Below are 25,294 nucleotides of genomic sequence, written 5' to 3'. Positions count from 1 at the left end.
CTGACCTTCAACACTTTTGGGGATGTGGCATTTCCAGCCTCTTCCAGGCAACTTGTTCCAGTGCCTCACCACCCTCTGAGTAAGTACTTTCTAACATCTAATCTAAACCTGCACTCTCCGACCTTAAAACCATTGTCCCTTGTCGTGTCACTACATATCCATATAAAAATTCCCTCTCCCTCCCTTTTATAAGCCCCCTTACGGTACTGGAAGGCTGCTCTATGGTCGCCCTGGAGCCTTCTCTTCTCCAGACTGAACAACCCCAGCTCTCCCAGCCTGTCTTCACAGGAGAAGTGCTCCAGCCCTTGTATCATCTTTGTGGCCCTCAGTAAGGTTAAAGGTCTGGGTTCACCCTGCCTGTAAAGTATGTAATCCAGACACCCATCTCTGCTTTTTCCCACTCATCCAGAACTCCCTGGGGAGTTCTCACTCCCTGGAGCGAGATATCATCAAAGGGACCACAGGAGGAGACCTCCTGTTAGCTGTATCCCTCCCCTGAAGTAAGAATATTCTTCATCTCAGTACCAAAAGGAAGATAGGCTGAAATTGGGTCAGCATCTGTGCTGTAGCTTTTACACTCACATGAGTTGCTTTTGTCGTAGAATTTTTTGCTTAGACTCCCCGCTCCCTGTGGAGTGAGTCCAAGTACATATTTTACAGTATTTAAACCATTCTGAGTTCTGAGTGAATATTTACAGGCAGCTCATTTCTTTCCACCTCATCAATCCTGACTCATCCATTTACTCTTTATGTTACTGCAGTGCCATGTGCTGGATGTAGCTGCGAAGCTGACAGGGATATGCACACTGCTGGAGCTACTCCTCTCTTACACCACATCGATTGGGCACTACACTGAGTTGCCCTAATGTGGAGCAGATGTCCAGCCTCCTGCCTCCCTCTTGCTTCTCTCCTCCCCTTTCTCTTTGGACGAAATGTCCTTGGACTGGGCAGGTGCCTGGTTTGCTCCTTTCCATCCCTGACCCTGTTGCCTGTGAACACTCTTTCAGCTATGTAGATTCTACAGCTGTGTTGGGGTTTTTGAGATGAATTTTCTGTGCATTATTTTTACTTTTTTTCCTTGCTCTTTGAGTGCACTATAATGCAAAAGAAAGTCAATGCAATGTGAAATAAGAAAATATACAGTGAAACACCTGAAAATTGTTTAAAGGAAATCATCTCTATATAGTTCAATACTTCTGCAAATTTAAATCAGTGCTAAAGCTTCAGTTTCCCATGATCAAATATGTGAAGAAGCTCTTTCCACTGACAAATCTGTCAGAGCACTCTGCAGCATCCTTACCTATTCTGATTTGCAGCATAGCAACCTTTTTCTGTTATGCCTGACTCATTTTAGTAAAACTAGATTATTCTTATGGTTTCTGGCACTATTTTTCTTGTAATATGATCAACAATATGGTTGTGTGTCTATTTGTGAACACTTAGGCAGAGTTTTGTTTTATTTTCCTTTTTCAACTAAGCTTGACCCAAATGAAATACAAGCATAAACATCAAACCTGCAAGTAAGGTTTGAGAAGCCACAAGGTCCTCCTGCTGTTTATATGTGTGTGAATTACAGTACATCAAGAAATCAATATTCCCTAGATGGTGCTTGTGCCTGGCACTTCATGGTGAACAAACATTAGGTAAGACAATATAAATGGTACAATCCTTATTGATTTCTCTTGACTGTGTAGAATGTGAAAGCTGCAGCCACAGTTAACACTTACTGACAGACTCATCTGAAGTTTCAGTGCTATTTTATATTTTTATAGTTGTCCACGCTCAATTGATTCTATTAAGTTGCTGGACACATTTCAAGCCATCTAGATAAGAAGAAAAAGTGCAGTGCCTGGAATGAGATGCTGCTACTTTATGCCTAGCAGGATAAAAAGGTTAAAGGACTAAATTGTGCCTGGGTGTTGGAAGGAGTTCTCTTTCATTAGATAGAATTGTTATTGTTTTTAGTGAATGGATATTGTGAGTGATGGATAGATGCATTTAACTAAGCTAATAAATGAATGAATAGTATATACCAGAAATGCATATGAGGGAATTGTACTGGAAGCTCCCAATATTATAGCCCCTCCCCAAACAAACATGCAAAACCCCCTTGTAGTTCTATTTGATTGAAAAAATCCCCTCAGGGAAAAAAAAAATCAGATAGGCTTTAAAATATTAAGTTTGGGCTTTTTTTCCTCCCCATTTTTCCTCTTGTGACTCGTAACACTCATTTAAAATTTCTTTTTAAGAGCAATTTATACATTGTTCTTTTTTTCTTTCCAAAAAGTGAGCTTCTCACACAAGCCAGGGAAACTAGGGAGCAGGACAGTGTAAGGAATTCTGAGTATCAGGCTATGGGTTTTAGTGCCCTAAATATAATCTTCTATTTCCCTTTTATACCCATGCACATTGAGCAAGGTATCAGAATATCTATTTCATAGTTTCTTACTCACCTGCTGGAAAAATTTAAGTAATATGACCGAATTGGTGTGAAAAAGGTGTCAGACATCCATTCCATTAATATTAAATGCACACTGGACTATGAGATACTTAATGTCTTGAGAAAGTAATTTTTATATCTTTTTGGGTTGTGTGCACCAAACACAACAACAACAAAATGGAAATTCAGGAACTAAAAACGGCATAAAAAATGAAGATGTGAAAGCGTATCATATCAAAACCATATAAAATACAGTCATTGGGGTATGCCATTGTGTTTCTCTAGAGAAAACACTATCAGCTACAGTATAAAATACCCTACAAAGTGCTGGATATTCTGATCCTGAAGCAATGAACTCTTAAGCACATGCTTTACTTTAAGTGTGTTGTGGTCCTATTGATTTCAACAGTAGTGAGCTTTGCTGCAGTTATAGCAGCATAATCAGCACCCTCCAAGAGCGGGCACTCTTTCTCTCAGCATAATCCAGAAAAAAAAAAAATATCAAAGAAAACTTCTACACTACATGAAATCTGATAGAGGTTACATTTTTCAGATTTCAAATGAATTATTTTTCTTTTATAGAGATTGTTACCTTGAAAAATGAGGCAAGTCTATTTGAAAACATCAGGAACAATTTAGTGAACTTTAAAAAGACTTTGAACAGTAAATTTGCAAGATGTTGCTTCCATCTTGCAGAAGAGTTTCCTATATTTGAGCATGTCAATATAATTCACTTTTTCAGTGACATTGTCTACAGTCTTCTTTAAAATCCTTTTACCAAAAAAGAAACAACTGTTTCAAAATTACAAAAAATTCTGTTAGATCATGAGACGACTGCAGAGTGGTTCTCATATCACGAGCTTTCTATTTTCCCTATAAAATAAGAGACGTAATTAAAGATGAGTTAAGACTTTGGTGAAAATCTAAAGAGCATCGGCAAATCTGAGCACTGCTCAGCTTTTCAATTGCTTTTCTACTTCTCAGTTCTTTTAAATGGTTTTCTATGGCAGGAACATTTTTCTTAATTAGTCACAGCTAATTACTGTTCTGGCATAGACAAGTAATCAGAAATGTCAGAGCTGCAAGGCTACATCTCCCTAATCCTTTGATAATAATTTAGCCTCCTGGGAGGGCCTCAAGCTGCGGTAAGTAGTGGCTGACAATAAGGCAAAATTAGGTGGGCAGCAGACCATTAGGATAGAAAAATAAAAAGCACTACCAAATCCTGCTGAGCACCATCAGGCAACTAACTACACTGCCAGATGAGGTGCCTGTTTAAGCCTGTGTTGTTAATTAGCTGATTCTACCAGACCTGCCACATATGTCCAGGTGCATCATGCAAAGATGTGTATTTCTGGGTTTGCGCCAAAGGACAATTTTGCACTGTGATCAAATTTCAAGAATCTGAGAAAGAAGCCCACATATTTCTTGAAGATTACTCTGAGTTATCAAAGAAATAAGAAGATCAACAAGCTACAATCCATTTTTTTTAGTATTTTTTTAAGTAATTAGGCACGGTCCTCTCACGTTTCTGAGAGGTTAATACAAACACAGCTTTTGATTCAAATGTGGCCTTTAACCAAGTAGACCTTTTGTCAAATCACACACTTGCAAATAATTACATAACAACAAAAGTGAAGATTACTTATTAAAATTAGCGTGACAGGAAGTAATTTGAGAATAAGGAAAAAAAATCACAATTGAAGTTTTCTAGAAAAACATTGTTGAATACTAAATACTACAAAAATGGTGCTTTTGAAGTAGACACAAACAGCACAAGGAGTCGGTGCTACTGAAAACTCAATTTAAATTAAGTGTTCCTCTTGGCTGTGTAACACCATGATTTGCACATTTTTAAACACTTTTTTTTTGGTAAGAGGTCAGAAAACCTGTAGAAATTAGGCAACTGAATAAAGCATTTACTAAATATATGCTTGTAGATATGATGGCAAACAGAAATTAGTCTAATTAGTACTTCATATCTCCCTTTAGCCATAGAGCAGAGTACATGACACAATAATCTTTGAAGAATAATTAAGACCTCAAATTATCTCAAGTGCATCATTGAATTTGAATTGTCCATCCCTGCTGCTAATGGAAAATGAAAATAATGGTTGGAATATGGGAACACCACTAGCCTTTAATAAACATTCCAGACAAAATACAAGCAGTTTTTCAACAGAAAAAGAATATCACATTACATTTGAACCTTTGAAATACAAAAGCCGAAGCCAGCTATGTAAATCTGGAGTGCTTAAGCTTTTAAACTGCTCATAAAGACATTCAGTCTTTCTGCACTCCAAAGACAGTTGTATTAGTTCCCTGCCATTTACATCTCTTACACAGCTTGTTGAATTGTTACCATGCATGAGGCCACAGCCTCCAGGAAGTCCTCCCACATGGGCAGTCCCTCCAAAGTCAACAGGAATACTGCATCAAACCACAAGAGGAGATGGGCAACCAGGGCCAAAGCCAATATCTCCTCACAGGTGCCATCTTGTACAAGATAACTAAGGGCACCTCTTTGCCAGTCCTGACCTTTTCAAGATGTGCACTCTGACTATTTTATGTGTTTATGGTACACTTGGGAAGAGCTTTCCCAGAAATTAAATCCTAAAAAAATTGGAAACCCTTCCAGTTGTATCAATGGCTGAACACTGACGCATTAAAGCTGGTCTCTGAACCCAATCTTTATTTCTCAGAGCAGCAATCACTTATTGCATAAAGATTTCATTGTATATATAGTCTTAATAAAACTGGAATTTTTATTTGTCCACAACAGACACAAATATAACCTGTTATATAGTGCTCTCAAGGGCAAATACACCAAGAAGGAATCTGAAGCAAAAATGTCCGGAATGATTTTTTCTGTGTTCAAACAGGAATATCCATACTTCATGTGCAATTCACAGGTACAAGAAAGTGAGAATCTACCCAGGTGGCACTTAGGAACTACACATTACTACAGAAAGTAAGTATTGCATCAATGTTTTAACAGAGCTCTATGTGAAATTAAAAAAATGCTTTTCAAAGAGGTTTGTCAACAAAATCCAATTTTGTTTAAAGGAAATAGTTTTTAATTTACAAGTCTAATGTATATTAAAATTCTCAGGAGTTCAAGATTTACTAGTCCCATCTTAAAAATTCTAGTAGAAACATGAATCTAAGTCTAGTCAATGGGAATAACCTGGCATGTTTATGGACACAGCACTGCATTTATCAAAGTTAATGGTAAAACACTTATTGATTTTGAGAAGGTAGAACCAGATCCCATGGGAATTCCATAGTTGGATATTTTTAAAATATAATAACTTTTTGATCAATATACAGCACTGTTTTTCGATAGACTACACAGATGCTCTTGCATCATCCATGAAACAGATTATAAATAAGAGGCATTAATAATACTTAGTAATATTTTCTATTTAGTCTAGGTTTGTGTAATTATATTCTAAATATTTAATTTTTTCATTGACCAACTTGATTTACTGTCTTTTCTGAAAACAAGTATTTTTAAAATTATTTACAAAAAAATAAAATTCAAGTAATATACTGTTTCTAAAACATTAACCCAGAGCTACTGCAGAGCTTAATCATGTGCAACAGACTACAAAAATTTCAAGTGCTGTTTAAGAAATGTGATGTCAAAAACAAATACTTCTCTCCATCGCCCCCGTCAACCATAAGCTGTAACTGCATGAGAGTAGGAGATAAATGTCCTGAGTCCCTGTGACAGAAGGAATTTGACAAGCAAAATTCCCAGCTGATTTCAGGAAGAAGACCATGTCCCATACTGCAAAGGAAGGCAAAAATTCCCATGTCTCTGATAAACTGACCAAGTGAAAAATCTTTGTGACTTCAGACCTGGTGACCACTTTTGAGAACAAGAAGGTGGCACACTGACCTGGGAGAGATCAATGCTACCAGGAGCACCCGGACATATTGCTGTGCCTACTGTCTATAGCCCTTCTGGAGGAGGTAGTAACGAAATGTATCAAGAAGCTGAGTTTTCCAGAGGAAATGAAGGAAAAAAAATTTCACCTTGGTTCTGCTGCATGATCATAAAATGGACTGAAGCACAAGACTTTAATGGTTTAAAAGTGTTGCAGAAGAAACTACCAGCCCAGTCTTTTTTCAAAGTCACTGGAGATTTGAACCTCTTTCATCTTTAAGGGTTCATATCACAAGCTTAAATTCCATTCTCCTTATTTTTGTATTTTGTATAGCACGGCACTGCTTTTCCAGGCTTACCAAGCACCACATAAAACACCACTTATTTTTTTGTCTTCTCTCCAGTTTGAGACTTCTCAGGTAGAACAAAAATAGTACAACTCCTAGCCTTAACATATTGTGACTCACTGGCAGGAATTTGTACTTGTATCAATGCTGTTCTTGAATTTAAATGACCTTTGTTATGTACAAAACTTCGTGTGATATACATGCTGTTTGCTTGGTCACTGTTAACAGCTGCTAGCATCTAGCAGTCCTGGATCAAGCCAGTAAAATCTGTGCAAAAATAGTTCACAATTATACATTTTTGGGGGATTAAAATAGTGTCTGAGGCCTGATCCTGTCTATGTTTGTAATTAAGACCTCTAGCACACAGAACAGTCAGGTTTTTCGTTATTCTGGATGAGGTTTTCCCCTGGCTGAAGCACAGGAAAGTGTACTTTTCATCTTTCACTTAGCTGATGATTACTTAGCTGATACTAATTGAGTGTGTTTTAAGAGGAAATCAACTGTGATGTACAACTCTAGCCAGTCCAATGGCTTCAAGTATATTTGCATAAAAATGTGAATATATTTTATTCTTTCTATTGAAATATAACTTGATAGATTTGAATTTATAAAAAGAGTACATAGGTTTTCTTAAAGCAGTAATTTTAGAAAACCCTTTCAAAAATCATGTGCAAAATATTGCTCAGTCATAATGTTCTAAATCTGAATTAATGTCAGGAAAGGTGAATTAACAGAGGGAGATGACTTTGTTTTAAATTTCTGCATCCTATGAGCTTCCTTACTTGTTAATGCTTTTATCTGCATCTGTCCAGTCAGTTATATCTCCCACTGTGATGTTACATAGAAATGTGATACCACCATGCAGAAAGAAAAATAAAGACACAAATAGCTATTTGATACACAAAATACAAATCATGTACCTCTTTTTTCTTTTCTTACAGATACAAGCACTGGTCACGGCAGCATACAATGTATACTACTGAGTAAAACAGGACAGAAATGGGTTTGCAAACTCAAAGGAAAGTGCTGTATCAGAACTTGCATCCATATAGGAGATGCCTTCTTGTGCTGAAAAGATTAATTGCTGAAATCAAATTCGGAAGAGGTCCTTAACCCACGTTAACCCAGCCCTGCTGAAGCCCTGTCCTTGTGTAAGTGGTAAGCCAAAATCATGCCAGGAACTGTGCTGGTGACTCAGTGGTGTGCAGGATCCCTTGACAGTTCCCAGGCCTGTGCCCAGGCGCTGGCCAGTGCCCCCTGAGGACACAGTCTGAGACTCAGACCCATCCCACTACATCAAAAAAGTCAGTGGGGTTTCTCCAGTGAGAGTTAGACTTGGCCTTAGGCAGATAATTTTATTAACATGCAGAAAATGACAACATAAGCAAAAATAACCCCAAAGAAAAACAAAAAAATAGAAACTTGAAAATGAAACATATGCTTGCAGATTCACTGCAAAAGCAAACTGAAGCAGAAGTTGCTAATACGGTTTTAGTACTTTGTGAAGGTGCCAGCTGGATGGATGATAATTTTTCTACCCCTGCAGGGCATCAAAGCTTTTATAAAATCATTCTTTTCACACATATTAGCACTTAGCTTATTAAAACAGATGATACTTTTTTTTTTGTAAAGATGCCTGGGAGTGTCTGGAAATACAAAATCTGAGAGTTAAGTCTTATTTTGACCACCCAGTCTAACAAACAACAAACACTGACATGACATACCATGGCTGAGAGTCTATGTTATGGGACATTCTGTGACTGCCACAACTGTAGTGTCACAGTAAAGGCTGTGAATTGCTGTTATGAAAACATTTGCTGTAACTTGCATAATTAAATGAAACTGCAAGCAAAGCTTTCTAAAATACTTAGGAGATGACACAAATAAATACATTTCAAAGTCTATAATCTGTTCCAGAATTAGTTTTGTAATAAATTCCATTTCACAGTGCTAGAGATGACTTCTTTCCATGTTCAAATTCCTATATAATTGTGACTGAGACAATTGTCACGTAAACTGATCCAAACTCATCATTAAATAACTTTTATTTTACATATATTTTACATGTGTAGGGTTTTAAATTTATACAGAAGGTACTATTTCAGCTGCCTACAGCTTCTCCTTCAGGCAATTAAGGAAACGACATACTAGACATAAATTAGTGGTCAGAACTTGAGTGAACTGAAATGTGATCATTTCTAACAAAAAGATGAGGAATCAGGGCAAAGGAATGAATGGAAGAAGGCTGCAGAAGTTATTATCAAAACTGAGGGAAATTATTGCATGCACCTTGAGGATGAAGATTACTCTGAACTTGCAGAAGTCAGATCAGAATTTTGAAAATTAGTTTGAAAATTTAATAAATGGTTATAAAGTCAACTTTAAGAAATAGAAGTCTTAAACTAGAAATCCATAGAACAAAATTATAAAAGTCATTCCACAGAAGGACCAGTCTAACCCACAGATGTACCTGGCATCTGTATACTCTTTCTGCACACAAGCAGGCAGTGATATGCAAAAGTTCTTAATTTAGGGAAAGTAGTTCTACAATGGAATTCACAAACCACACCAATCCAATTCTCTCCATTAATGAATTCAAAATCAAAAGATGGAATATAATTCAACTACTCACATTGCAAAAATTACTATTTCAAATAATAGTCTTCTACCAATTTTATTTCTGCCTTCTAGCACTTAAAAGTTTCATGCAGAATTTAAAGAAAGGCCACCCTTGACAGCTGAAGCTTGTAAATAATGAGCAAAAGAAAAAATTATCAACAGAGAATGTCTAAACAGCTTGTTGAACATCAAAGTCCAGCTTATCCCTTCTGATGTAGTAGTGATACCAGAAAACTTTGCAAGTGTAGTTACTTACATCAAATAACTTCTCTATGTACATTTCCTCATTGACCTTTTCTCGAAGGATATCCTGGTTTTGCCGAACAAACATAATGTAGGTGTCTGCTAGATCCATTCCTGGTTTCTGTGAAGACAAAAAGTGAGGGGAGAAAGTAACAGGAAGGGAAAGACAGACCCTTCAACAACTGAGACTCAGAAGAAGCTAAACATAATGAAAACAAATGCTACAATGTTCACAAATTTATAAACTGTATTAACAACACCTGCTGGGAATTCTGGTTACTTAACATGTTCAGGAGGTTTCACTATCAATATAGTTCTATGCATTTTAATTTATGGATGCTTTGAGTCATAAATCCACATTGCCACATGCAATTGAAGGAAGTCTTGGCTCTGGCAACATCAATGGTAAACGTGGACATCTTCCCCTTTTTTTGTTGGTGAGGCTTTCAGAGATAGCCACTCCAGCCTGAGTGTGGAGATCCAAATCCTGCTATCACATTCAGAAAATGCTTTAAAATAGCATTCAGTTCCTTTTTCATTGACTAAGATTTCTTGTAATTATTACTTCCAATCTACAGCTGAATTCTGTGTTTGAGCTCAGCTTCAACTAACTGCAATCCAAACTAAGTTCAAGCACATCCCTGAGAGCAACAGCATAAAAAGGCTGTTTTGAGAGTAGTCCTGTACCCTTATATTTTGTAAACTGTTGCAGTGGTGCAGTCAGCCCAGAGGATGGCTAGGGCAGGAGAAAGGACCAACATTTTTCCCTTCTTGTACTGATTTATGTTCTGTATGAATAGCAGAGTAGGCATAATTTTTATACCACACCCGCAAACATGAGCCAGGCTAGGACATGTTGTGTGTATGTGATAGTACATCTGGACAGGCACAGTGGTGGCTGAAACTGCTCTCTGCTGTCCAGCCGTGACTTCTGGATCTCTGTAGTCATGAGAAGTTGTTCCACACTAACACTCCTAACAGCCTGCAACATGCCCTTTACTGGCAGTGTACACAGAGCTGGTAAGGAGTTCACTTTTTTCTAACAGGAACCAAGAATGCACATAGGCACTTTGGAAAGTCTTCTGCAAATGCCCTCTGTGTGAGCAAGCTTGTAGAAGTATTACTCCCAAATAACAGCTTATAATGTTCCTGGCATGCAAAAGAATGCTAAGTTTTATAATACTTTATAGCAAGCCCTAACATAGGCCTTAACACTTATAAAGGATCCAGATTTTGCTAAGACTCCATACAGAATAATTAATAGTTCTAGGGAAGGAGGACAAAAGCATTTATACGCATGCCCTGAATTCCCAAGCATAAGACATGTCTATTTCTCAGAAACTGTTGTCTGAAAACAGCATACAAACAACACTATAAAATATTTAGCCTATTTTAAAAGCCTGTATGCATGAACATGCTCATATGGTTAAAATATTAAATATAATTTTATATTAAGGCTTCCTTTCTAGTCTGCAAGTGAATATTCAACTTCAAATTTTCCTTATTTCTTATTACCTTGTATGTAATATTTTGTAATGTATATGAACAAGTCTGAGCACAAGAAGGAAGGAGAGGTGCAACGTGTCCATACTATACCTTGTCCTGAAACTGCTGTCATCCTATTACAGTAATTGGATGACAGCATTCTCTCCTCAAAGCTTCAGTGAGTGAAACCTCCTGGATTATGAGGTTCAAGTCTTTTTATCCTGAATCTACCACAGACATTTAGAGGAATATTCTCCAAAATAAAAAGATTTTAATTTATAGGTGTGCATATATGGCAGTTTCATTTTTAAAAAGTAACCATTAAATATAGAATGATGGCCAGCTTTAACACTTGTAGCATCTCCAAAACTCACAGTGAAAAACTGAAATATCTCCTGCACACTTGGATTGGTCATTCCAGAGGCAATGAAATCTCATTGCAAAAACTTATCCCATCTATATATGCTTAGATGAAACTCTTAAGAGGAAAGCAGGACCATTGATATTTACATCTGCATCGCACACCTCAATCCTAAGCATAGAATAAAAATGTAAGATTTCAATAGACAAAATATTTTTCTGTTGGAAAACCTGATTGACAGAAATCAACAGATTTCCTTCATAAAAAAGTATATTCACTAAAATGTGACGGAAATACTTTTATATTAAGACAAATCACAAAGTGAAGCAGATTTAAAACAGAAAACTCCATATTTTACCTTAGTATACTCATTTGTGATGGCACAAGAGAATACAATCGGCAGTGAAACCATATATACTTTCTAAAACCTGATACAGAATTTACAGGAATTGGACTAGAGTTAAGTTGGATGAATAATGGAAAAATATTTTGAAATCTTCAGAGATGGGTGAAGGAGATAATCTAGCAAATGAAAGGCTGATTATAGTTCTTGAAGATATATAGTGAAATGTATTAATGAATCTTCCACTGAATTCTCAAACCTAGTGGTTCTCCAATTAACAGAACTTTTTCTTTTACTAAGTTCAATAAAAATGTTCATCTTGCAGATAGCCAAAGCAAGAAAAGTAACATTTCCCATCAGCATTAACTCTCCCTTATCTTTGAGATGTTTACCTAGTCTTGAAGCTGTGACATATGGGAATTTCACACCTAGTGAATATATTTTCATGTAGCTTGTAGCACAGGAGTGTAATCATTAAAAGAATATACACAAGTAAGAGTAACTGCAACAGCTGGTGACATTTACCAATTAGAATTACAGTTCTTTAAAACACTTCATCCTTCTTAATGTGTGCAGGATAATTATCTTTGAAATTGCTGTAGAAAAAAAAATTAATTTTCCGTTTAAACAGTGTCTGACTACAGTAGAAGTAAGTCTGGGTAAGGCAGATTATCAATACCCCGAGGCATAACTCTGTTTTAAACCTCACCAAAATCACTGAAGGTTAACCATCTTTGCTTGTGGTGGGCAAAGTACACATTAAACATTGAATGAACCAACAGTATATCAAATACTTCATTATCTCTTCATATTACATGCATTGAATTTATTTGTTTTCTCCAAACATGTGGAAGAAGAAGAAAAAAGCTATTATAAGCATCAAAATAGCTTTATTGCTGTACATTTAATGTATTAACTTTTTTTTTATAGTGTTTATATATTATTTAGAAACCTCTGATTACATGATCCTCTATTGATCTGTTTTAAATTATTAAGCATCAGAAAAAACCCGAGTTAACACAGAATTAAACAAACAAACAACAACTAAGAAATTTAATGTACCTTAGAAGACAAACAAATAGAAACTGAGATAAAGTTTAAGTAACTGTCACAGGGGGCATTTAATTGCAAAGACTAAAGCATTCCAGTCTCCACATCTATACTCAATATGAAAAAAATCTCTGAATCTCAGGCAGAACATCTGCTGAAGTTAATAAGAGTTATTTGCACATCTCTGGGAGAAAATTTTAACCTGGTATATTATCCAGATAAGTATAAAAAAGATTGTCTGAAAGTTTCCCCAAGAAAAAAGGTGGGCTTTTATATAATAGATAGAAAGTTATTTTAAGTTTGTTTTATTCAGAACAGCAGACAAGATGTTTTGCCTATCTGAAAATGAAAGAGAAGCAGACAAAGAGATGAATAGAGAAACTGGAAACACAAAGACATCAAATAAAATACCAGGAAATTAGGAGTTGTAAATAGGGTTACTTTGTCACTGGTTACACAAGTAACTGAATACACTGGCGAGTGAATGAGTTTAAACAAGGGTATAGGCTTCAGCACATTCTTTTTTAGGGTTAATCACTAGTTAACCTGGCAAGATGAACATGCTGTTTGGGAAAAAAAAAATTTAAAAATCCTTGTTAATTATATACTGAAGTGCTCTTACTTCCTGCTGCTGCACCTAATCCCACAGGTGCAGGTTGTCTCTTACTATTCACTGGTAGGTGGGTCCTGACTGCCAGGCACTTTTTCTTAGCAATAAATTCAGATAAAGAAGAAATAGCTTAATTTTCCCCATTTGAACAGGAAAACAGTATCATAGTGTCTATGTAACAAGGAGGCAAATGTTAAAATACATTATTTCACTTTCCACGATGTAGTAGAAGCTGTTCTATGATTGACAAGCATGCCTCCCACTCACAATATTTGCCTGAAGCACCTAGCGAGAAGTAATGCTGCATTTCCTTAGTTTCCAGGCATTCCAATATTTTGCTGCTGAAAGATTGTAATGGGTTTAATGCTGCCACTAATATTAGCCATTTTCCTACAGGAGAGCTACACCTATGTTTCTGAACAACATTTTGCAATGCAACAGTCTGGCATAATTCTCAGTGAAAATCATGTACATTTGTAATGCTTGAGTTATGTTTATTCTCACTTTGACATTTGTCACAGAACATTTCTAAGCATCAGAAAGTATTAAATGAACCCAAGAAACTAGTTTTACTGATTGCTATCCTGCTAAAGCATTAATGTTTCAAAGAGGAGAACAGATGCTAGAGACTAACTATACAAGAAAAAACTTCATCCAGTTTTGTGTTTGCTCTTCTCTCCACCTCTTTCCCCTCCCCTGCATCCTGGAGGGAGTAATTTTAACTACGGCGTGGATGTAACAATGAAATGAAAAGGAGTGATGAGCTGGAGGGGGCTATTGTGAGGAACACTGGAGCTCCTTATTCAGTGTCCACCACTAAATGAAAGAGCATGTTGGAAAATTTTATTGTCTGAAGGTCCTCTAAGTACTGCAAGGCTCATCACTTGGGCTTTGGAATAACAGAATTAAAATATCATTAAAATATTTTTGGAATAAAAACTACCAGTATTCATGGCTAGATCGTCATCCCCTTCATTTCTTACAAAATTAAATACATAAGCTAGGCAGGAAGGTGCACAATTTGCATAATCAGTCTATTATAAAGGTAACATTTTAATTTCACGTGGTTACGAAAGAAATTGTTTTGTTTAAATGAAAAAATGCAACGCATTTTCCTCTCTCTCAAAAACACCTTGAAAAGAAAAAGGAACTTTGGCAAAGAGGAAATGTCTGTATTTTGAGAAGTGTCATGGAAAATTTAAACTATCACTCTGCAACGCATTTACACAAACATCTTTTCATACACATATAGTTTCATTACATTCATGGGGCAACACAGGCATGCAAATGTCTGCACCAGGATTTTGATTTTTAGTGCAAAAGGTCTTCAAAAGATACCACAGCCCCTATGACACATTTGGGTATTAGAATATGTTTCCCCCCCTGCCACCAAAAGTTGTATTTTACTATGTTATTTTAGCTTTCCTACTCATTAATAGTCATCCTTCTGATTGCTGTTTAAGAGGTATCAAATATACTGCTGACTTACAACAGATGCTGCAAGGATTTCCCTCCAATTCTACAATAGCTTGTTTTCACAGATCAGAAAACAGAAGGGCCAGTTCCCAGGTCTGGGTATACTGAGGAGGAGGAAGCCAAGAGAAGCCCTAAGCATAAGGATAATGACTCATCTGTGGTCTTTATTTCTAAATAGAGTTCTCCAAGCAAATACAGCTTAAAAATGACTAGTACAGTATGGCCACACCCGAATAAACACTTATTTCCCTCAAAAAGACTTTCGCTTCTTAAAACCAGCTAAATGAGGCCATGCCGTACAAGTGTGATATTTGAAAATGAAGGTATCTGGAAGGTCCCCATGTGCATCTGCCTGGTAGGAGGCAGAGTTCCTTCTTTGGCCTCTACAAGACCCCATAAGTCAAATGCTGGCACATGTGTGAGGCCCCTTTTCATACCTTTGATCCCCACATAAAGGCAAGAGTGGAGCAAGAGGGCTGGCATTGTGTGAGCTGTGCACTGCTGTCAGCCCTGACTCCTTCAAATGGCCTCTCTGCACTTGGTATGACAGGTGGCCCATACGAAGAGAGGGAGGATTAGGTTCCTTCTGTGCCCTTTAAGTAACTGGCATAGATTACCGGCTCCTACAAAGGGATTTAAACATACCTTTCTGAACAAAAAGCAGTATATACATAAGCATGTAACTGGATGCTCAATTTGTATGAGTAATTGCTCTGGTTGTATTTGTCAATGCAGCAAATGTGTGTAGAAATGACCAGCTAAAGACACAATTATTTGTATGCAAAACTGACTTACATGATGAGAAATTGAACACAATGAAATTATCTACATGATTAAGGAATAATAATCATTTGAGATTAACAACATACTTTTTTTTTACCTCAATTTTACTGCATTTTTTCCCTATTCTCATTAATTTGCTTTGTGAACAGAATATTAAAAAAAAGGAAAAATATTAGTCTGTACTTCTACATCTCCTATAGATTGCATGGACTTTAAGAGAAACTACTGAAGGGTTATAGTGGATTTGGATGAGCTGTGTATTCAAATCAGCTTCTGCATTCCCAGTTATCAAAACAGCTTTAAGAAGAGAACCAATGTCATCCTCCATGCACTACTTGTAACATTTATGTTATTTTCCTCAAACATTTGGTTTCTTTTACGTGCACATCAGCCACATTTTTTTCCACTGCAGAGCCTTGTGTACCGTGACAATTACCAATAAGAAGAGCATAACAGCAACTAGATTTTTTCAGTATTATTTTTAGGAAATCACAAGACATCATTGTTATTCTTCTTAGTCTGGGTAGTCTTGCATAGTTGGGGAAAACAATGAGAGCTCCTTGGGACTGCATACGTCCCACTTCTTAAAGGGCATTCTGAAAAATTAAGGGTTATGTTGCATGTTTTCTTAAACAGTCAAAAAATCCACAAAACCACCTTTTTTTTTTTCTTCTTTTGGATGTAATTAATCATAATTCTCTGGCAAGATTAATGAATGGAAGGGTACACAGCAAAGATAGGTAGCACTTTTACTAATCTATCTGCTAAACGGACCACAAGTCTGTGTCTATCTTTCCCACCCTGGTCCTGAGAAACGGAGGGATGCAGTCTAGGGAGTGTGCACCTTCGTGTCCAACTATTTATTGTCTAAACCCTTTCTCAATATTAATAGAATTAACCCTTTCCTCAAAATGACCAAGAATCATCCAGGAATGTCTTCCTTCTTTTTGAATAATTTACTATTTTTATTTATCTTTTATTTAACTTTTTTATCTCCTTTACCTCTTATCCTCTCTCTGAAACATTTTGCTCAGTACTACCTTCATTTTCTTCTAACATATTTTTTGTCTAGTTATTTTTATTTCACTAGCATCCAGCATATTTTTCACTGTTTCCCAAATCCTGGTAATCAAAGATCAAAAACTCTGTCAAATCCACACACTCAAAAAAACACCCCCAAACTCCCTGCCCCTCCTTCTCCCCTAGATGCACCAAGTGATCTCATTCAGATGGAGGTGGGTCACAGGGGCAGAATGCCATTGTCTAACACACTGCAAGTCTGCACATATTTGTAACTACATCAAAAGAAAGAGCTGACTGTGGTCACTTTTAAGTAACTTTCACATATGCAGCTATATGGAAAGGCAGGACAAGAAGAGATTTTATAACATATTAGGTCAAAATAAAACCACAAGGCATTTAATTAGCTTCATTGCAGGCTTGCTAGGTTACCATCACACTACCAAGAGCTCAATGTACATTCCTCCCTGTGTGCTGCCCCTCACTCCACTTCTCACTTCAGCTGTGAGCTAAGGTGATGACCTTGTGATGTGAGGACTTTCAGCCTCCTCTTGCAGCTGGAAGTTTTCACTTTAACCTGACTGTGATGTCAGGGCATATTCAGACTGGACAGCTGCTGTCAGTTGTGACAGTAAGGGCAGAAAAATATTTTTATTAGAGTATGATAGTAGATTTTCCATATTACCTGAAAGAAGTCAATGAATTTCTAGTTTGTCCACTTCTTGGCCTCAACTGCATCTTCACAAGAGAAAGAATGTGAAGAAGCAAAATCAAATCCCCGCAAATGAAAACCTTTCAATCCAGGTAAAAAGCCCTACAGAATTTGGAAAACCTTTGTCTGGTCAGATCCACAGCCTCTCTCAAGTACAGTTTACATTTGTAGTTTATAGTTGTGGCCCTACAGTCCAGTTTAAATGTTGGGCTGTGAGAAAGGTGTGTGAGAAAGCTGCAAAGTGGAGACAGGATAATAATGCAAGGATCCTGACAGCCTGTCTATAATTTGGTCCTTTCTTCAAGCCAAGCACCATCATTCAGTGAATGTGAGAAGGGCAGTGGGACTCCAGCAACCATCTCCCTGCTCTGCCTCCCTCTTTCTCTGGAACAGTAAGTGCATCCCTGTGTGACCCAATTTGCAATATTCCCCCGAACTTGTGGCAAAGGTTTCAGTCTCATTTTTATTGTGAACTTCAACATCAATGTATCCAGGCCAATAGTAAAAGACTTTGATGTCTCCTCCTCACACATATCCTATGTAATTTGGAGAGTTTTCCATATTACCTGAAAGAAGTCAATGAATTTCTAGTTTGTCCACTAATTTTTTCTTTAGGCCTTTGGGTCTTAAGTGCCTCACCAAGGACCTTTTGTGGCTGCTCTACAGCACAATAGATTAACAAGAGGTAAATCAAATTAACTGGATTTGATACGAGGTCATTCCTTTGAATGAAAGATTGAGCCTACTTTTTTCTTTTTTTATAAAACAAAAGAGCACTTATAAAGGTAAAAAAAATCCAGGCAACAAAATAAGAAAAAAGTCTGAAAACATCATCTGAAAACAACAGAAATATTACAATTATGAATAACACAAATATAGACAGCAAAATGAATTCCAGAAACAGAAGTTTTTCCTTTAATTTAACATGCACAGATTGAAGAAAAAAAAATCATTTAAGCTTGTATTTTTCAGGATAGAACTGCTGAAGGTTTTGCTGGCCACCACACAGTTTAGCATATGTGGCATTCATCTGTATTTTAATTTAATATTTTTCATTTACATAGTAATTTTCACGTACGTAGTAATTGTGGTCTTTTTTTGCTATGCTTGGAAAATAAGACTTTTTTAGAACTGCATTAAAAAGGGATGAGAATGCAGACTTATGAGAGAACAAGGGATATTGACAGTGAAAATGACAATATTACGCAACTTCTTCTTCGCTTATTTAAAGAAAAGATATTCTACTATCATACTCAAATAAAAATATTTTAACAGCTGAATTTTGACTTTATGTATAAAAGAACTCCAACAGTTACCCCTTTATTTTTTACTTATAGCACACAAACACTGCACAAGCAATGGTAAATCAAATGGAAATTGAGCAAGCAAGGGGTTAAATAAGCAAAGTCGAGTCCTGAAATAAGAACTCAAGAAATAATGGATATTCAAGTATGAATCTTTTACTTGTTGCCAATACTGCACATTTGAACAATTTATCCAAATTATGGAAAGACCCCCACAAAAAGAGTATTTAAGTTACAATCCTCACTCTTCCACAACTGAAAAAGTGCATTGAGAATACGCTTTCCATGGTTTGCTTTGAGAGTTTTGCACAAGGGAAATGAAATGTCCTCTCAAGGTTGTAGTGTCTGTTTAAATATTCTATGTAAAGCTATAACGAATCTCTGTAGGAAAGCAAAATGTCAACAATAAAAAAGTGAGCTAAAGCCCCCCTAATTTCTGAATTATTATGAACACTAAAATAAATAAATCTAAAAGGGTTATACTTACCGGAACATCAACATATTTGGCAGCTGCTTTTACCTTTAGAAAATTAAGCATAAAACACACAGTAAGTACTTATTACTACAAATTGCACATAATTTCAGAATTATGCACAGAAAGAAGAACAGAACCCTTGAGAATCCAAACACTTACAGTGAACGAAACTAATGATGAGAAGAAAGTACCTTCATCATATCTTGACAATTTAGACAGCACACCTTCTAACACTGAAACAACCTGGAGGAAAAGCACAGAGAAAAATCTAAATGCACAGTGTTAAAACTAAATATTTGGAATGAGAATGTGAATTTTTCTTTCTCATATTTGTATTGATCAGCAGGGCAACATGAACTCTAAATCTGACCACTTTCTCCATCTCACGAAGTGCTGAAATCAAAGACAACCTTCTTTTTGCAGCTTCACTTATTGATCAAGCAGATGGAAACTGCTGAGCCACTGTAGAAATAGAAACCCAATGCAGAGTTTCTCCTGAGGTGGGCCTGCTTCCAACACAACATTGCTGCCTCTAGAAAGTGGTTGAATATAGCAGTGTGTGTACCCAGCAGGTATTTTGGGTAGAAATCACATGCTGCTTTCTAGGACCACAGCTTCAAAGATGATGGAGCACAGTTGCTAAAGGTGGTTACCTTGATATCATGTTTCTCTTATCTTTGCTATTAAATAGAAAACCAGCTCTGATTTCCCCTGAAAGTGTAATAGCACTGGTTTTCTGTCAGCAGCATGAGCTGTTGAGCTGCAACATGGCCAAGAAGGAGGCAAGAAAATGTATGCCCAAAGTCTCTGCTGTGGTGTGGTTTCTCTCCCCTGTACTTTCACCTGCTATTCTCTGAGTAGTGTGACTCCTTAGTAAGAGGAATGAATAGGTGTTTTTGCCAAAATTTCTTTCTGACCAAAATAAAAAATCTTATTAACAGCATTACATACAGCTTTAATGTTTGAACTCCCCCAAATTTGCCTTAAAGCAAATTCCCTTCTCACATCCCTCTGTGATGTTCCTCAAGTAATTCACAGTATATAACATAAAATACCTGTCAGCCATTGTATTCATGCACATTTATTTTACACATATAAATTGCGCTCCACTTTATATAAAGATTGTTTTAAAAGTCATCCCTTGCTCCCAACACAGTCATTCCCACAACTAAGAGTATCATTTTATGAGTGTGAGGACAGAACAAAATTCCATCTGGCATGCTGTTAATGGGCCCTGTAACAGTGTCACAACAGTGTCACCTCCAGAGGAACTGAGATCATCACTTTGCAATAAGCCCTGCTTTTAACAGTTCAAGGAGCAGGAGCAAGTGCAAACCTACATTTGTCATTTATCAATCTAACCTGTCATATTTACAGTGATTAATTAAGACACCGGCACATAGGCGCCAATCAAAAAATAAATCCACATCACAAAAGAGAGTGGCAGTTGTTTCTGCACCCCCTTTATTAGACCAAATACCAGCTCTCTGCTTTGCAGTTGCATTCCTGTAAGAAGCTGCTGTTCATACTTTAAGTCATTTTATCTTATTGACAAGGATTCTTTCTGCAGAAAAGTGTTCAACTTTATTGTGCAAAGGTCTACTATGGAAAAGGCTGATCTCATAAACAACATGGTGTCCACAGTGCCAACATATGAATCTGACACAAGTGGGACACAAAATAACAGAGAGCAAAACACTTCAGTGTCAAGGATGTCTGTTTAAACAAAAGGCTAAGTTATGTAGCTGGAAACTTGTTTTCCGAGATGTCAGTGTATGGACTTGTGAAACTCTAAGAGCATTTCTGCGCATACCTCACATTCTATGAATTGGTTACCCTGACACACACTGTGCTTTGTTTCAATGTTTTGTGCTATTCCTGTGATTTTTTAAATGCTTTAGACTGGTACGCAGCTAAAAACAATGACTGAAATGCTTATTCCACTTGGACACAAAGGAGACATACAGAGGTAAAGGCTAAAAAATTATGAAAATACATTAGATGCAAAAGATGAATGCATATGGCTATCATGCACACTGAAGGGCTTTTTTCTTGGCTGAAACCAAGAGTTAAACATTAGCCTTCCTCTGTACCTCAGAATCAGGATGTCACTGGTATTTCACGTCTCAAGTGAGGAGACACTGGTTAAGCTTCCAGTGATCAGCCAAGGACATGGAATATTTGCTTCCTATGTTGAGATTTCAATCTCTGTTGTTACTGTGATAACTAATAATGCAAATCCCTCTGTATTGACAGCAATTGTCTCTAAAATTTCTTGTACATAAATCCAGAAGGAATATGACTATTTTCTTCCTTTTTTATAATCTCAGATACTAAGAAAAAAAAATCAAAAAGTTTAACCTTTAATAGTATGATTTGTTCTGATTAAATTTCCCTTTCTTCCTCTTCCTTTCCAATAACATTAAAACCATAAACTGGAGCCATGGTAGGCAACATGTAAAACTTGAAACTGTTGAGCTGAATTGCTTGTAGCTATGTTTATGTCAAAACTTCCCTTTAGACCAAAAATGTGTGCTTTCTACACAGTTATTAATAAATGGACTCATTTTGTTTAAACTTCTGTAATGATCCTACAAAGCCTTCCTCTTCAACTGATGGGTGCCAATCCAAAAGCAGATTCCCACCCCCCAACCCCCCCAGCAAGCCATGACAAGCAAAAATGAAGGCATGATGAAAATATGACCTGAGTCTTACTTTTTGTCACTAACTCACAAATTGTAAATATATGGCTCATTTATCCTACTTTGAAAAACAGGTATTTCTGGGTAGTTTGCCATGCATAGATAACAAAACTTCTTATAAAATCTTTCTTTTCTGTCATTATTTTCTGTGTTCTTCAAACCATTGGGGATGGAAACCTTAAGACTTTTACTGGAGTAGAGGTGCTACAGAAAGACAAGACGACGAAGCTTTCTTCACTTATTCTCCAAGTCCTTATATCATGTCAAAACATTTTCTTTTTAAATATAAAAGCCTACAAAATCAATTTTAAGAAACAACAACTTATAAAACATTTTTAATTAAACAGTTTGTGGACAAAATTATCATTAAAAAGTTAAACTAACTGAAACTCTGGATATTGTCCACCTCTAAATACAAAATTTAAATACTAAGTGATAGGAAGAAAGTTCTCATGTAAGAAACTTAAAAAAAATAACACATGGTATTATGTGAGACAATATTGACAAAATTTAGTCCTACCAGTTCTAATAGCTGCTAGCATTTCATATCTACAAAAGAAAAAGAGTGCAACCTTATCTCAGTAGTAGATTGCATAGAAATTGTTCACTCAATTGTTATAAAATTTAATTTTGTAAATTCAGTACTATTTGCACAAGTTGTGTTTACAAATCATGTTGTCCTCCACAATTTTCCTGTGTATAGAAAAACTGTGTGATATTTGAAGACATCTCCAAAGTTCAACCATTTTCTGCTGTATTAGAAATTAAAATGTAAATAATTTTACCTTTGAAACAAGAAGTGAAATAATTTCTTTAACAGTTTCTTCAATCAAGTCATCTATTTTTGAATGGTATTGTTGCTGTATTTCAAGAGATAAAAAAGCATTAGCATGTATATGAACACACACTTTTGTCGTAAGTCATAAATGGTGCAAAGCTGATAACCCTGCCAGATCAGATTTACTTAAAATTATCATTTTGAACATCAGAAGAACAAACCCTTGAAAATGATCCACCCAATCAACAGTTTCTTACATTCTGTGTTGAAAATTTTCCCATGTACACTGTTGAGTTAAGCAGCTAATGGGGTTATTATTTAGATGAATTGAGTTCCTATACTTATTCAGGCGAAGGAATGTGAAGGATACTTTTTGTCTTCTCCTATATAATTAAGGTGGCCATGTATTTTTTTCTAAAGGGTTGGTTTAGCTGGAGAAGCAAAAAGACTAGAATAAGATTTAATTAATACAGCATTTCATGTCTGACAACTCTCATTCATAAGTTATTTTAAATGTCCTCTAGAAATAAAATGAGCTCCAATTGTTCATCCTGAAAGAGCCTTTTGGTTAGCACAGTGAGCTTCAGTTTATACAAATCTTACAATATGCTCAAGCGAGGGCAAAATTAAAATTTCATCAACAAAGCAGAATAGATGGTAACAAATTAATAGGCCATAGAAGGCATAATAAAACAGACTTCATTCTCCATAGGCTTTTTCTTCAGTTTTTTCATAAAGAAGGTACCTTTAAGTAAATGCTTTTAAAATAAATCTGAAAGACTTTTAGATAATCCTACTGAGTTCCCTTCTGAAATTAATAGGAACTAGGGATCCCATTCTGTCAATGAGGCACATCAATTTAAACAGTAATTCTTCCTTTAGAAACATTTATGTGACAGCAAAGACTGTCCCCGATAGCCACTTCACAGAAAATGTGACTTGTAAAGACTAACCCTATCTTCCTAGTTCAAGACTACTTGGAACAGCTAACAGTATAATGCTTGGAGTAAAAGTACTGAGGTCAGTGTAAACATTAGCCTAACTTAGCAGCTGCCACCTGAATAGTTTTCAGAGTCCTAAGTTTTTAAAGGCTATTTTTCATCCATTTCAGAGTTGCCATACAAACCAAAACATTAAATCTGATATGCTGAATATTTTTAGGAATGGTTTTCTAAAGAGCACAGGTATTGAACTTGGGTTTAAATTAAGAGAAAATAAAACCATGAGACGTGTTTGTTCACATATACGTGTCTGCTACAGGTACCAACACCAAACGTTAATTTTTGCTTTTTATTTCTTTTAAAGTTTAAAAACACTTGGAAAATGTAAATACACAACTCAGGCAAACAACTGTGATCACACTGGAACAGTAAAAGAGCATATTAGAAATACATCAAAGAACTTTCTACATTTTCATATATATTATATTCCAACCACATTAATGTCTTGACCAATATAATATTGTCTTGATCTGCTAAGGAGTCTAATCACCCCAAAGAGTGTGTGATATCTGTTGCTTACAAGTCTTCACAAGGCAATGGTTTCTTACTCTCTGGAAACTATAAACAATTATTCTCCCACTGATGAATGATGAAACTATACATACTCCTATGATCTATGAAAAACAGTTGTCTCTCCCAGAAAGTGTCTGCAGCTTTATCTCCACAGTACATTAAATTAATGGATTTATGTATGTAAGATCAGTTCCTATATTTTTTGGTTTTTTTCTTCTATTTTTTTCTCTTTTTTTTCTCACAACAAAGCAAATACAATTTTGTAGAATTGAAGTATAAACAGTAACTTCACTTCTGAACAAGGAATAAAAAGAACTGAACCAAGCTTTTCAAAAACCACAAGGTTCCAAAATCATGACATTTCTTTAGAAATAATTTTTAAATTACACTAATCTGATTTTTTTTTCATGATTTATTTTGAAAACCATGAGATCATAAATATTCTAACCCACTCCTCTCCAGTGCTAACTTCCACTAAAACAGTAATCCTCAGCAAAACAAAACTTCAGATCTTTGTGGAAGATGATTTGACTCCAGGCTTTAAGAACGTGGCTAAACTTTGGCTCCTAGTGGACAGGCAGACAGTGCAGGGGGATAATCCAGAGCAGGCAGGAAGAATGGCATATCCTGGAGAAGGGGGTTATGCCATCTGTCTGCAGGTCACTAGAGGTACTGATATTGCCTGTCCCCAAAGCAGCATGTGCAAGTGTGTGTTTGCAAGTTACTGCCTGCACACACATGAAAGGTGAAATGGCAGCATCAGCTCAGACAAAGAGTTTCTAGCTGTGGTTTACTTCTGATGAGCCTTACTGAGAGGTGAAAGAATTCAAAACTTTGGGACCTGGTAAGACAGGACACTGGGTATGAAAAGCAGAAAAGTGAAGACTTCATCTGGAATCATCTTGGAGGGTGAACAAGGAAAGAACTGAAAAGCTGATAATCAGTTTGTTGCACGGTCAGACTGTAAATGAATTTTGAGGGCCTGGCTAGCAAATTAACATGAAAAGCAATATTACCATTTAAAATAAAAAGTAGCTGTTAATATTAAACAAAAAAGATATAAATTAAAAAACAATGAAAAGACACTTACCCATTGACTAGCAAACTGGTTCATGTCACGGAAAATCAAAAGGAAAAATA

The 25,294-nt window shown here is 36.2% G+C and overlaps 1 protein-coding gene across 24 annotated transcripts in view; it reads right to left on the bottom strand.

Moving 5' to 3' along the window:
- CADPS2 (calcium dependent secretion activator 2) overlaps positions 1–25,294 on the bottom strand; it is a 292,479-nt gene that overhangs the window by 13,661 nt on the left and 253,524 nt on the right. For 15 of the 24 annotated variants that reach the window (XM_039570664.1, XM_039570660.1, XM_039570665.1 and 12 more), the window contains 4 exons: positions 22,648–22,722; positions 19,320–19,403; positions 19,173–19,205; positions 9,555–9,662 (listed from right to left, as the gene is read on the bottom strand). In XM_039570664.1, coding sequence (XP_039426598.1) covers positions 9,555–9,662; positions 19,173–19,205; positions 19,320–19,403; positions 22,648–22,722 — 300 coding nt within the window. Of the gene's footprint in view, positions 1–9,554; positions 9,663–19,172; positions 19,206–19,319; positions 19,404–22,647; positions 22,723–25,244; positions 25,260–25,294 lie in introns of all 24 variants that reach the window. The other 9 variants (XM_039570658.1, XM_039570672.1, XM_039570661.1 and 6 more) reach the window with 1 other exon arrangement.

This window comes from Corvus cornix, chromosome 1A (genome assembly GCF_000738735.6).
Source record: "Corvus cornix cornix isolate S_Up_H32 chromosome 1A, ASM73873v5, whole genome shotgun sequence".
Taxonomy (NCBI): Eukaryota; Metazoa; Chordata; class Aves; order Passeriformes; family Corvidae; genus Corvus; species Corvus cornix.
This window is presented reverse-complemented; position numbering and strand designations above follow the sequence as displayed.